A 14,954-nucleotide genomic window follows, 5' to 3' on the forward strand; every position below is an offset into this window, starting at 1 on the left:
ATAAAGCTATCTTTCTCTACATCGCCCAAAACTCTGTCTCTGAGATTTGGTTCAACACAGGTATACAGAGAAGTTGAGCTTTCTGCATCAGTAGCACTGAGAGTAGAGAATGGCTCCAGTTAGAATCCACTGATGTCATCCCTGTTGGTGTTTAGGCACTAAGTTATGTTCGACTCTTTGTAAGCCAATGGACTGCAGCATGCCAGGCTCCTCTGTCCTTTACTACCTCCTGGACTTTCCTCAATTCATGTCCGTTGAGGTGGTGATGTTATCTATCCATCTCATCCTCAGCCACCACCTTATCCTTTGCCTTCAATCTTTCCCAGCATCAGAGTCTTTTCCAATGGGTCAGCTCTTCACGCCAAGTGGTCAAAATATTGGAGCTTCTGTTTCAGCAATAGTCCTTCCAGTGAATATTCAGAGTTGATTTTCTTTAGGGTTGACTGACTGGTTTGATCTTCTTCCTGTCCAAGGGATTCTGAAGATCTCTAGCACCACAATTCAAAAGCATCAATTCTTTGGCACTCAGCCTGCTTTATGATCGAACTCTCATATCCATACATGACTACTGGAAAAATTATAGCTTTGATCTTTGGCAGCAAAGTGATGTCTCTGCTTTTTAATTCAGTATCTGGGTTTCCCATAGCTTTCTTTCCAGGGAGCAAGTGTATCTCATGGTTGCAGTCACCATTCACAGTGATTTTAGAGCCCAAGAAAATAAATTCTGTCATTACTTCTATTTTTTCCCCTTCTATTTTCCATGAAGTGATGGGATTGGATGTCATGATCTTAATTTTTTGAATGTTGAGTTTTAAGCCAGATTTTTCACTCTTCCTCTTTCACCCTCATTAAGAGGATCTTTCCTCTTCAATTTCTGCCATTAGAGTGGTATCATCTGCACATCTGAGGTTGTTGATATTGCTCCTGGCAATCTTAATTCCAACTTGTGTTTCATCCAGCCTGGCATTTAGCATGATGCACTCTGCACAGAAGTTAATAAGCAGGGTGACAGGATACAGTCTTGTTATACTCTTTTCCCGATTTTGAACCCATTAGTTGTTTCATGTCCAGTTCTATAAAAACTGTTGCTTCTTGACCTACATATAGGTTTCTTAGTAGACAGGCAAAGTGGTATGGTATTCCCACCTCTTTAGAATTTTCCACAGTTTTTTGTGATCCACAGTCAAAATCTTTAGCATTGTTAATGAACCAGAAGTAGATATTATTTTTGGAATTCCCTTGCTTTTTCCATGATACAAAGAATGTTGACAATTTGATCTCTGGTTCCTCTGCCTCTTTGAAACCCAGCTTCTAAATCTAGAATTTCTTAGATTCATGTATAGATGAAACCTAGCTTGAAGGATTTGGAGCATAACTGTGCTAACATGTGAAGTGACTGCAATTGCATGGTAGTTTGAACATTCTTTGGCATTGCCCTTCTTTGGAAATGGGATGAAAACTGAACTTTCCAGTCCTGTGGCCACTGCTATGTTTTTCAAATTTGCTAACATATTGAGTGCAGCACTTTAACAGCATCATCTTTTAGGATTTGAAATAGCTTAGCTGGAATTCTGTCACCTCCACTAGCTTTGTTTATAGTATGCTTCCTAAGGCCCAGTTGACTTCATACTTCAGGATGTCTGGCTCTAGGTGAGTGACCACACCATCATGGTTATCTGAGTCATTAAGATCTTTCTTGTGCGGTTCTTCTGTGTATTCTTACTACCTCTTCTTAATCTCTTCTGCTTCTGTTAGGCTCTTATCTTTCCTGTCCTTTATTGTGCCCATTCTTGCATGAAATATTTCCTTGATATCTTGAATTTTCTTGAGGAGATCTCTAGTCTCTCCCATTCCATTGTTTTCCACTGTATCTTTGCATTGTTCATTTTTAAAGGCCTTCTTATCTCTCCTTGCTATTCTCCAGAACTCTCCAATCAGTTGGGTATATCTTTCCCTTTTTCCCTTGCCCTTCACTTCTCTTCTCTCCTCAGCTAGTTGCAAAGCCTCCTCAGACAATCACTTTGCTTTCTTGCATTTCTTTTTCTTTGGAATGATTTTGAAGACTGCCTCCTATACACCCCAGTAGATGTGATAATTTAAAGACCAAAATTAGACAGTCCTTCTTCAGGAAAGCAGTGTTATGTTCAAAAAGTATTAATAAAACAGTGATTGGAAGAATCTCATGAATTTTCTGAATGTGGAAATGTCCTGGATAAAGGACATTTTGAAGAGTAGCCACTCCAAAATATGTTTCCTTGGCACAAGATTATCTTAAACTGATCATTTTTACAAAACAGCATACATAGAGGAAGCTCTAAAACCAAAAAGGAAGATGCCTTTTTGTAAGGGAAATTTGTGTTTATAAATTAAATCTCCATTTCTAAGTGTGTCTGTTTCTGTGTACCAGGAAGAGAAGGACTCTAAACCTCGGGAGAATATTATCACTAGAGGAGAAACTGACTTAAACCTGCATAACAAACATTACCCTTGTTTACCCTGATTTTCCTGGTAACTTTCCTATAACTGACCTCCATACTTTTCTTTCTACTGTCTTTCATTAAAGATGGTATTTTTTTTTTTTTTAGTTTTTTATTTTTTAAATTTTAAAATCTTTAATTCTTACACGCGTTCCCAAACATGAACCTCCCTCCCACCTCCCTCCCCATAACATCTCTCTGGGTCATCCCCATGCACCAGCCCCAAGCATGCTGTATCCTGCGTCAGACATAGACTGGCGATTCAATTCTTACATGATAGTATACATGTTAGAATGCCATTCTCCCAAATGATGGTATTTTAAGTTGGCGGCTTAGGCCACCTCAGGGAGTTACTTATTTTTCCTGGGTATCTTCTATGTATAGATGAGATACACCTGTTAGTAAACTTCTGCTTGTTTGCTTGTTTGTTTGTTCTTGTTAATCTCGGTTTTAACAAAGATACCACTCTAATGGCAGAAAGTGAAGAGGAACTAAAGAACCTCGTGATGAATATGAAAGAGGAGATTGAGAAAGCCAGCTTAAAACTAAATATTTAAAAAAAAAAAAAAAACAGTAAGCTCATGGCATCTGGCCCCATTACTTCATGGCAAATAGAAGGGGTAAAGAAGGAAGCAGCGACAGATTTCCTCTTCTTGGGCTCTAAAATCACTCTGGTTGGTGACTGCAGCCATAAAATCAGAAGATGATTGCTTCTTGGCAGAAAGTAGTGACAAACTTAGACAGTGTGTTGAAAAGCAGAGACATCACTCTGCTGACAAAGTTCCATACAGTCAAGATTATGGTCTTCCCAATGGTCACATATGGTTGTGAGAGCTGGATTATAAAGAAGGCAGAGTGCCAAAGAATTGATACCTTTGAACTGTGGTGCTGGAGAAGACTCTTGAGAGTCTCTTGGACAGCAAGGAGATCAAACGAGTCAATATTAAAGGAAATAAACCCTGAATACTCATCGGAAGGACTGATGCTGAAGCTGAAACTCCAGTATTTCGGTCACCTAATGTGAATAGCCAGCTCATTGGAAAAGTCCCTGATGCTGGGAAAGATTGGGGACAGAAGGAGAAGAGGACATCAGAGGATGAGATGGCTGGGTGGCTGGATGGCATCTCTGTTGCAATGGACAAAAACTTTGGCAAACTCCAGGAGGTGTTGAGGGACAGGAAGGCCTGACGTGTTGCAATCCATGGGGTCACAAAGAGTCAGACACGACTGGGCAACTGAACAACAACAACAACAATCTTTGTTTTAAAAAAGGGATCTCAGTTAAGACCTCAGAAGGGCAGAGGGCAAATTGTTTTTCCTCCTCTACACACTCCTGGTAGAATAATGGCAGGACCCTGAGGAGAAAAATGCCAAAAGAGAAGTCAGGTACCAAGGGGCTCATTCCCAGGACAAGTTAACCAGTAACAACAAATTCCTTACTAGTAATATGAGCAGCATCTTGAGAAGAAGTACACAGGACTTGAGAAAAAAATTATATTCTATACACAGGGTCATGAAAGTAGGCCTGATGGACACAGGCTCTTATTATGATCATTGTATGTTTGTGAAACACTGAAAGAGCCTAAAGTCAAATAGCAAAGAATTATTATTTAATTTACAAAATAATCAGGTAATTATTTTTATGTTAAAATAATAATTTAAATCTACATTTCTTGAATAGCATTTCAAAATGAAAGAAAAAGAATGAATTATAGAAAAATATGTGTAATGTGATCAACCTGAAACAAATTAATATTCTTTATATATACACAACAAAAGGTACAATCAGAAAGTCTATTTACCAAAAGAGAGCATTTGATAGAGGGGAGATTTCAGACAGTTAACAGTAATTATCTTTGTCCATGTATCTTCATTTCCTAAATTTCTGCATCCTAATATGGATGATATCATTTCCAAAAGAAAAAAGAAAAAGACGATAGTGCTCTGTTTCTATATTTCTCTACCCTATTGCTCCTTGAGTTCTCTCTTTCATAGTGAGAAAACTATAAGGAGACTTTCTGTCTTTCATACTATTGAAGGAAACACAAAAATAAAATTAAACAAGTTACTAATTATACCCACTGCTGAAGAGGAATGATTTAGGTGCACACTAGGCCATAGATTATCCTAAGGCAAGGGACAGCGTAGTGAGAGTCAGAATTTGAATGCCAGTCGGTCCTCAAAGTACACACTCAGTAACAACATGTGTGACCTAATGAAAAAAGAATTGGATACTGAAAGGGATTGGTGAGAAGTTCTTATATGGTTCTACTGGTGCCTGTCATTATATTGTAGAAAGAGGGAAATATTGAAAATGAGAATCTGGTACCTTGGTTGAGGAACCACTGGATGTGGTTGGTGGCAGCTTCTGAGGAGTCTGGAGGCAATTCTTAGTTGGCATTACGCTGCATGTTGGAATTTGCAGAAGCTGACTCTGCTCCAGGGATAGTTTCATCCTGGGGTCAGCAGTTCTAGTGGTTATGTCTTCTATTTTTCCAGTTGAAAGACATGCATTTTCTTCTTTCTGGTTAATGATTTTCAATATCATATGAACAATAACATTTCTCTCTTACCCTCCATCTTACTCTGTATCTCTCTGTCTTTCTTTCTCACAGACACACCACAGTACCCACACTCTGACAATTTTCTCTGGAATAACAAATTTCTCTGGAATAAGAGCACATCTTCTGACACTCCCAATGCCTCCCCAGCTTGGCTCCCCACTAGGATTGCAAACTTCTCTCTGCAGATGTTAAAACTCAGGTAATTGCAATGTCATTGGTCTGTTTTTGAATTCTGGCCCTACCTCTGCTGCAACTTCACTAAGACAACACTTGGAGTAATAAAGACAACACTTGGAAAATTCTGCCAGGTTATAATGGTCTCAAAACAACATAGGCTGCATTCATGGACGTTTTTACTCATTAAGTCTTTCATTACCTCATGTATTTACCAAATAAGCAAAATGGTTTCTATCTTCCACTCTTCAAATCTAGGAAACCCAGGTCTCCTTTCATTTCAATGCTTTGTTTGTCCACATACCAGAGATATTCCCTCAAATTCATAAACCCTTAGGCGGGATTCTCTTTGCATAGTCTATCAGGCAACCAAATCTTTCATCACTATGAACAATGCACATATCCATTTGCAATTTCACCCAGGGTACAGACCCATACATAAACAATTTTAGGACTTGAGTTTTTATAGTTGTTTAAGCCAGGGCAGGAAGTGTCTATGAAATAATGTATCTTGACCATCTCAGGTTTTACCCATGAAAGACTATTTCTAACATTCTACAGTATAGAGGGCTTCACCAGTGCCTCAGCGGTAAATAATCTGCCTAAAATGCAGGAGCTGCAGGAGTCGCAGGTTCTGTCCCTGGGTCAGGAAGATCCCCTGGAGGAGGGCATAGCAGCCCACTCCAGTATTCTTGCCTGGAGAATCCCATGGACAGAGGACCTGGCAGGCTACAGTCCATGGGGTCGCAAAGCGTTAGACACGACTGAAGCGACTTAACACGCACAGTATAGAAGTGCCACAGTTACCACTTCGAGCATCCATTTAACCAATTCATAAAGTATCAGTTGTTGATAAAACTTTAGATGAGGGACCTGATTTAAATGACTGTCTCTGACATGTAGCTTCTTGATTAGAATACTCTCTCACCTCCCTTGTCACTTCATTTCTCATTAGAAGGCTTGAGAGCCTAGGATATGAAAACAAATCTGAGACATAACATTATCTGATATGTAAATTTTTAGAGGTAAATTTCAGATATTGAAGTAGTCTATCCTCTGACTGTGGGAGCAATATATGCCATTAAATGCTCATGTTTTAGAATTCAATTAAGCTAGATTTGAATCCTGGCTCTAATGTTTATTTTCTGTATGACTTCAGATCAGTTCAGTTCAGTCCAGTCGCTCAGTCGTGTCCGACTCTTTGCGACCCCATGAATCATAGTACACCAGGCCTCCCTGTCCATCACCAACTCCCGGAGTTCACTCAGACTCATGTCCATCGAGTCAGCGATGCCATCCAGCCATCTCATCCTCTGTCATCCCCTTCTCCTCCTGCCCCCAATCCCTCCCAGCATCACAGTCTTTTCCAATGAGTCAACTCTTCCTGCATGACTTAGGAGATTTTTAACCCCTAGGAACTTCAGCATTTTCATATGCCAAGTGGGATTAACAATAGCATCCTCATGTGGTGTTATAAAGAATAAATGAGATAATGTACACAAAGAACCCACATCTTAAAAGTCTAACACCATTAAGTGCTCATACATAGAAATATCACTGCATTATTATTTTACAGTAGACACAGGGGTTTCTGTTTCTGCTCTGATCCACAGATGTTTCATGCTTAATTCTGGTCTTTTTGATGGAAACCCCAGATAGAGGTGGTATTGGAAGGACTTTATTAAAGAAAGTTTTCTATTAACCTCTACTACTAATTTAATCACATTGACAAGAGCATCATGATTGGTTTTCATAATCAGTTAAAGCAAAAGCTTCCATCATAAAAGCAGGATTTAGATCCCTAAAATATACTATTTGGGTGGATAGTATTCAAAAATAGTAATTGATTTTTTTCCCTTGGCTTATGTCCTTCACAACTCCACCTGGTTCTTAAATCATGCCAATATGTGGTATTTGCTTTCACGGAGACACAGCAGTATGAATCAAAGAAAATATTGGTCTGCTTCTGTCTCTGAATCCCAAACATAGCCTATATCACAGAAAAAATAGTTGGGAGACCCTCTGATGAAGGAGCAATGCTTTCCTGCTCTTTCCCAGAAGAATGGCCAGATCCTTCTTGTTCCATGCCTCCTATTGAAGTGGCTGGGCTCCAAAGGAGAAATGACTGCAAGGTGTTTTTAGGTGTATGAAGCCAAGGGGATAGATGGGGCTCTCTGGGATTCCTATGCTCCCAGGGATTTTGGGGGGTAGCAGAATGATTCATATGAAAGTAGAAATGACTATTTCACAAATTTAGGCAGATGGGACCTTAGAAAGTGTCCATTCTAAGCCTGTATGCATAGAAAAGCATAGTTGACTTGTGGTGTACATGCATGTCATTGTCACAGCAGACTGACAGTGGGTCTAAGGTTTCAATGACTAGACCAGGGCCATCTGGACCTAGAGGCAAACAGGCACAGATTACTAGCTCTATCCCATAAATAAAACAGAGACTACGTGAGGCATTACTAATTATCAGAGTTAACAGTAATAAAAACAGTAACACGATAAAACTTGAACAATTATGTTAAAAGAAATGTCTTCAACTGGTATGCTTGGATTCGTATAGAGGGCTTCAGCCTAGGCAGCTTGGAACTTGGGTGACAAGCTATTTTCGTGATTTAAATGTTGCTTTGGCCTATTTCTCCTGTCACTTGCTTATTTGCTGCAGGAATAGGTGTTGTACCCCAGCGTGATGGTAACCACAAGGGTCATATCAGGACAGAATAAAGGCAGGCGAGCATAGGAGTCGATGCACATGTGTGTGTGTCATTTTTCCACCCTGATCTGGTCTTATCCTGGGAATAGGGCACTATGAATGAAAAACGCTGCCTGCCATATCAGTAAACTGAGGATGTTGTGGCCATCAAGCCATCGCATTACAGCTGCCCACACTGTAAGCCCTGAGGGAACTCAGGATAGAAGCAAAATGCCCTCCAGCAAGCAGTCAACTGCTTCAGCCAATCCTGACGGCGCCCCCTCAGGAGACTCAGGGTAAGGATACTGGCCCCAGATAGCTGAACTTTATAGCAAAGGGTCTGTGAGCCCAGATCTTTGCATCTTTCTGTATATAAAAATGTGTTAAATTTTAACTTGAGACATCAGGTTCTCTTTAAAAACAGTAACATTTTGATGTTCTGACTGCCTGGTCCTTGTTAACAAGATTCCTGTATAACCTGCCTCCCCTTCTTGCTTCTTCAGAGCAGCTCTCTCAGAGCTACCTGAGAATCTGTGTCCCCATCTTAAGTCCTCATATTTGTCTGCTGAATAAAGCATAATTCTTAACTTTTAGGTTGTGGATTTTTTCAGTTGACAGGCACCTTATAATTTATATTATAGTTCAGTAACAAAGAAAAATGTACATTTATTATAGTTTCAGTAAGTGCTAAAAAAGGGAAAGTAAACTGACCTTTGAAAGCAAGCAAGAGGAATACCTAATATATTCTGAGAGTGGGCAGGTATCAGTGGGGACTTGCCCTAGGAAGAGATTAAAGTTTGCAACTCAAGACAAGTAATTTCAAACATGAAAAGTGTCTATGTCAAAATATCAGACCTGAGAAGGAGCACCGGACTTTGAAAATGAACCCTGCCATGTGGTCAGTGAGCAAATGGGAAGAGGGCCAAAGGAAAGTGGAATGTATGAAGTAAAGACACACTCATTTTGACTTGTTTTGTCACCTTTCCCTCCTCTTTCTATTCAATACAAGAGAGTAAACCTCTCAAAATTGGAGGTTTCATGAACTCATGCTTTGGTAAACAGCCAAATTAACAAGGAGTTAGAATAGAATGGGATCACAGATTAAACACTGATAAATGAAGGGGTAAGTATAATAAATGACTAAATGGGAAGTTCAATGATGATAATTCTTGTACTTCTCTTGTAAGAAGTGCAAGGAATGGGATCAAAAAGCCGGTACCTTGCTTGAGAAATTGCTGAATGGTTTTGGTAGAACAATTGGAGTCATCTGGCCACTGCTCACAGTTGGGCACAAGCTGGTTGCTGAAGTTCCTGGAAGCTGACTCTGGTTACAAGATATCATCTTCCTTTTTAAGTCCTTAGGTGTGGTGGCTGTGTCACTTTTTTTCTGGATAAAAATAGATTTTTTTCTTAGTTCTTGAAAATGATTTTCAAAATCACACAGAATATAGCATCTTTTCTCTTTCTCAATGTTGAATCTGAACTTTTCAATTTTTTCTGGACTGATAGCACATATTCCAATACCTGTATTACTTATCCTTTACCTACCTCAACTATGATTACAGATTTCACTCTCCAAATACTAACAGCTCAGACAAAATTTCATTGATTTGGGGATGGAATCTGGGTCCTACATCTGATGCAAACTGGCCAAAGCAAGTAGATAAACTTCCCTGGCTATAAGAGAAGTAAATCTCAGTCTAAAGTTGGCTGCACTTAAGGATGTCTGTTAACTACGACTTTTTCATCAAGAAAAGACACAAGTGGGTTTCTAGTATCTATTCTATAGGCTTCTACAAACCTACTGATCTTCTGAGAAATATTACTGGGAAAAATATGGACTCTTGTGACTAATAAGAACAATGACAACAACCACAACAAAACCACAAATTTAAAGTCCCCTTATGTAGGAGTTCTGTCTTCAAGTGGAATGTGCGGGGTGGTGGTGAGGATATAGCCTGAGTTAGAGGGCAGCTTGGGTCTTGGGTAAGAAACTGGGTTAGAGATTGTGGTTTAAATCTTGCCTTTGCCTACCCTTGACACTTATCTTGGGGGAATCTTTTCCTGCCCATTCATCTTAGACACATACTCCATAGTTCCAGGTTTCATGTAACCCAGGGCAAAATAAAAACCAGGTTGGGATAGAGGTTGATGCCTACAACTGTGGACTCACTTTCCCACCCCTGTCTTGTATTCTCTTTTGATAGAGCACCTATACTCCAAGATCATTGTCTAGAAGAGAAGAAAAACAAATTTATTAAAGTTGTGATACACACTATACAGGAATAGTAAAGGATTCTGTAACGGCGATAAAAAATGAGACTATCTATAAGTTTTGGGGAGGGGTGTCTCAGTGAGGACATGCTGAGGAAGGAATTCAGGCTGGTACCTGATGGTTGAATTAATTTAGCCATTAAAGCAACATGAATCATGAGTGTGAATCAAGGAATTAGCCTATGAGCAAATACCTGACATAGGAAGGAGCATAGAATGCTGAGAACTAATCTAGAGGTGTGGTTAAGAGAAAAGGGATGAAAGGAAACCGAAATGTTGGGGATAAACATACCCTTATGTTCCTGTCTAATTGCCTGGCCACCTCCATAGGCCTGTCACATTTGTAAGGTCAGCAATTATTCGTAAATGTAAAAATGTCCAAAAGTCCAAGGACTTAGAACACACTAAGACCTCAACACTTTTTTAATTCATTTATTTAATTTGCCTCAATATTTTATTTGATAAGTTTTGGGGTGATTTGATTGCATAAAGAAGTTTGTATCTAGAAAGGGAATACTGAGAGATTTTTTTCGGGGTCATGAGTATTCTTATAATATGTTGTAAGGAGGGACACGTATTAGGAACAGGAAAATGGTACCTTGGTTAAGGAACTGCTGGATGGCTTTGGTGAAGGCATTTGAGGAGTCTGGAGAAGGCCCTTAGTTGACTCTGTGCTCGTTACTGATGATCCTGGAAGCTGACTCTCCTCCTTGGTTAGCTTCATCCTCTTAGATTCACTAGTTTCGGTGGTTTTCTTTCTCTGAAAAGTAGGATTTCCCCTGCCTGGTTAGTAGTTTTCAATGAGAAATGAAATACATCTTCACTACTTAGAAAATCAACTTTTTATTACTAGATTCTAATTATACTCATTCTAGTTAATCTCATTCTCTGTTGCTCACTTCTCCTGTCCTCAGTCTTTCTCAGCATCGGGGTCTTTTCCAAAGAGTCAGCTCTTTGCATCAGGTAGCCAAAGTACTGGAGCTTCAGCTTTAGCATCAGTCCTTCCAATTAATTTTCAGGGTTGACTTCATTTAAGATCGACTAGTTTGACCTCTTTGCTGTCCAAGGGACTCTCAAAAGTCTTCTTCAGCACCACAATTTCAAAGCATCAGTCCTTCAGCACTCAGACATCTTTGTGGTCCAACTCTCACATCTGTATATGACTACTGGAAAAACCATAGGTTTGACCTTTGTCAGCAAAGTGATGTCTTGGCTTTTTAATATGCTATCTGGGTTTGTCATAGCTTTTCTTCCAAGGAGCAACCATCTTTTAATTTCATGGTTGTGGTCACCATCCACAGTGACTTCGGAGCCCAAGAAAATAAAGTCTGCCACTGTTTCCACTTTTTCCCCATCTATTTCCCATGAAGTGATGGGACAGGATGCCATAATCTTCATTTTCTGAATGTTGAGTTTTAAGCCAGCTTTTTCACTCTCCTCTTTCACCTTCATCAAGAGGCTCTTTAGTTCCTCTTCACTTTCTGCCACAAGTGATGTCATCTGCATATCTGAGGTTATATGTTTCTCCTGGCAATCTTGATTCCAGCTTGTGTTTCATCCAACCTGGCATTCCGCATGATGTACTTTGCATATAAGTTAAATAAGCAGGGTGACAACATACAGCCATGTGGTTCTCCTTTCCCAAATTTGAACCAGCCCCTTGTTCCATGTCCAGTTCTAACTATTGCTTCTTTCCCTGTATACAGTTTTCTCAGGAGGCAAGTAATATGGTCTGGTATTCCCATCTCACTAAGAATATTCCACAGTTTGTTATGACTCACACAGTCAAAGTGGGGGAGGGCTGGCAGCAACAGAGAAGGATGGCATGCATGTACAGCAAGGGCTGTGGGACAAGGACTTCCCGGGTGACACAGTGGAAAGAATCCACCTGCCAATGCAGGAGATGCAGAAGACACGGTTTCAATCACTGGGTCAAGAAGATCCCCTGGAGAAGGAAATGGCAAGTCACTCCAGTATTCTTGCCTGGAGAACCCCAAGTACTGAGAAGCCTAGTGGGCTACAGCCCATAGGGTCACAAAGAGTCAGACACGACTGAGTGACTGAGCGTGCACATAGTCAAAGGCTTTAGCATAGTCAGTGGAGCAGAGTTCAAAGTTTAAAGTGTTAATCACTCAGTCATGTCCAACTCTTGTTGACCCCATGGACTGTAGCCCACCAGGCTCCTTTGTCCATGGGATTCTCTGGGCAAGAATACAGAAGTGGTTTGCTACTCCCTTCTCTAGAGGATCATCCCAACCCAGGAATCAAACTCAGGTCTCCTGCATTGCAGGCAGGTTCTTTACCATCTGAGATGGTTCTCTTTATTAGAATTCTCTTGCTTTTCCTATGATCCAGCAGTATTTGGCAATTTGATCTCTGGTTCCTCTGAATTTTCTAAATCTGCTTTGTACATCTGGAAGTTCTTGGTTCACATACTGCTGAAGCCTAACTTGAAGGATTTTGAACATAATCTTGGAAGCATGTGAAATGAGTGCAATTATACAGTAATTTGGACATTCTTTGGCATTACCTTTCTTTCAGATTGGAATGAAAATTGACCTTTTCCAGTCGTTTGGCCACTGCAGAGTTTTCCAAATTTGCTGGCATAATGAGCACTGCACTTTAACAGCATCATCTTTAAGGATTTGAAATAACTCAGCTGGAATTCCATCACCTCCTAGCTTTGTTCATAGTAAGGCTTCCTAAGCCCACTTGACTTCACACTCCAGGATGTCTCACTCTAGGTGAGTGACCATACCATCGTGGTTATCTGGGTAGGCTTTGGCAAACTTTGGTAAACTGTTTTCCTAATATGATTGTTTTAATATACTTCTAGAAGAAGAGTAATGATTCCATATTTTCATCATTCAGAATTATATAAGTTAAAGTGCACAGTAGTTCAGAAACATAATGGGTAGTCAAGTTGAGTTCAGTTCAGTCGCTCAGTCGTGTCCGACTCTTTGTGACCCCATGAATCACAGCATGCCAGGCCTCCCTCTGCATCACCAACTCCTGGAGTTCACTCAGACTCATGTCCATCGAGTCAGTGATGCCATCCAGCCATCTCATCCTCTGTTGTCCCCTTCTCCTCCTGCCCCCAATCCCTCCCAGCATCAGAGTCTTTTCCAATGAGTCAACTCTTTGCACGAGGTGGCCAAAGTACTGGAGTTTCAGCTTCAGCATCATTCCTTCCAAAGAAATCCCAGGTCTGATCTCCTTCAGAATGGACTGGTTCAGTACCTATTAATTTACTGACTCTGAAACTCATTTTCACCCTGCCCCTGGTTCCCCTTTTCTCTGATTCTTCTATTTGCACATTGAGAAATGAATAAAGAACCAAATTTTCATAAAAAGAGCCATAGGAAAAATTCCTTCTGTGGGACCTAAGCCATCCTACCTTCACAGGTGTATCCTTGACTGATTCAGATCCCGAAGCTTCATTCGCGGTGGAAGTGGATTGCGCAAGACTGGATGTACCCTGGTTTTCCACTGGAGTTGCTCCTTTTACCTTTTTTCTCCTTATAGCTGATGTCATAAAAGAGAACATGGTAAATCCAAAGGAGCTGGTCGAGATACACGAAGCACCTTCAATAGTGTTTCCTCTCAGTTCCTGCTGGCGGATCTGGGTCTGGTTGTATCTACCTCTACTGCATTAGCCTCACTCAGCCAAAGGTGGCCAAAGTAACAACATAGGTACAGATTCTGACTCGAACATCCTCAGCGGTCTCCTTTCTTGTCCCCTGTACAACAAGCATACTCATCCTATTCTCTGGACTCATCTATCTCAGTCGAATCCTTTTACAACTCTCATATTATTTATCTTCCTCTTAATAAACTAAAATTTCATGATGCTAGTCATGGGTCAATGCCTATAGAAGATCTATTTGAATTATTGAAACCAGAGAAGGAAAATATAATCTAACTTGTGATGGGACAAAATGGTGATACTGGATTTCATTTTTTCAAATATGTTTTCTAATCCAGTGGTTTTATAAGAGGTGAGTTCTTCACATCTCTGAGAGGTAGGTTTTTGCTTAAGGTTTTTGTCTCATATTTATTTCTAGGAAGTATAAAAATGATGAAGTAAATGTGATAATAGAGCATGCATAGTAACTGATTTAAATACTTCAAAATCCTACATGTTCTAATTTTGTTTCTTCATTGTCTAAATCTTCTAATGCATGGAAGCCTCAGACTTTCTCATCAATTCCTACTATTTTCTTTGCCCACACCCCCAAAATACACCCTCTAAAACACATCAGATCTCTTTGTAGGAAACACATCCTCTAAGTTGTTAATTTTTGGCATCTAAAATGCTACCATTGTCATGGATACTGAGTCTCAAGTTGGGAAAGAGAGGTCTAAACTTTGACCAATTCAAGGTCAAAGTTGAGGTCAGTAAGAGAGAGTGATAAATAAGGGTTCTTCCAGTTACCTTTTAACTTCTCCTTTCTAAGACTGTTGGCAAGGTCTTTAATTTCATCTATGTCTCTGACCAACTCTATCAGCTTGTCAACACATGCAGGCCCTCGGAACTTCATTTCCATCAAGTCAGCAATTTTAACTCTGTCGTATTCATCTTGCATTTTACTAGTCAGTTTTAAATCTTCTTTAAGTAAAGATTTAATCATGTTAAAACATTTATCATTGATGTGCTGAAATCCTTTTAGCAGGATAATTTTCTTGTAGTCATTCCCCATCTCTCAAGTTAGGGATGTGCCTACAAGAGAAAAATAACATATAGTGTTACACCTTTATATAGACCAC

At 39.9% G+C, this 14,954-nt stretch overlaps 1 protein-coding gene across 8 annotated transcripts in view; it reads right to left on the reverse strand.

The window, feature by feature from the left end:
- The window catches only part of LOC101112936 (interferon-activable protein 203), a 66,146-nt gene that overhangs the window by 13,228 nt on the left and 37,964 nt on the right, over window positions 1-14,954 (reverse strand). For all 8 annotated transcript variants that reach the window (XM_042256208.2, XM_060415103.1, XM_004002644.6 and 5 more), the window contains 5 exons: window positions 14,623-14,907; window positions 13,585-13,712; window positions 10,786-10,947; window positions 9,133-9,300; window positions 4,807-5,001 (listed from right to left, as the gene is read on the reverse strand). In XM_042256208.2, the coding sequence (XP_042112142.1) occupies window positions 4,807-5,001; window positions 9,133-9,300; window positions 10,786-10,947; window positions 13,585-13,712; window positions 14,623-14,887 (918 nt within the window). In that variant the 5' untranslated portion in view covers window positions 14,888-14,907. The remainder of the gene's footprint in view (window positions 1-4,806; window positions 5,002-9,132; window positions 9,301-10,785; window positions 10,948-13,584; window positions 13,713-14,622; window positions 14,908-14,954) is intronic.

This window comes from Ovis aries, chromosome 1 (assembly GCF_016772045.2).
Source record: "Ovis aries strain OAR_USU_Benz2616 breed Rambouillet chromosome 1, ARS-UI_Ramb_v3.0, whole genome shotgun sequence".
In the NCBI taxonomy this organism is placed as follows: domain Eukaryota; kingdom Metazoa; phylum Chordata; class Mammalia; order Artiodactyla; family Bovidae; genus Ovis; species Ovis aries.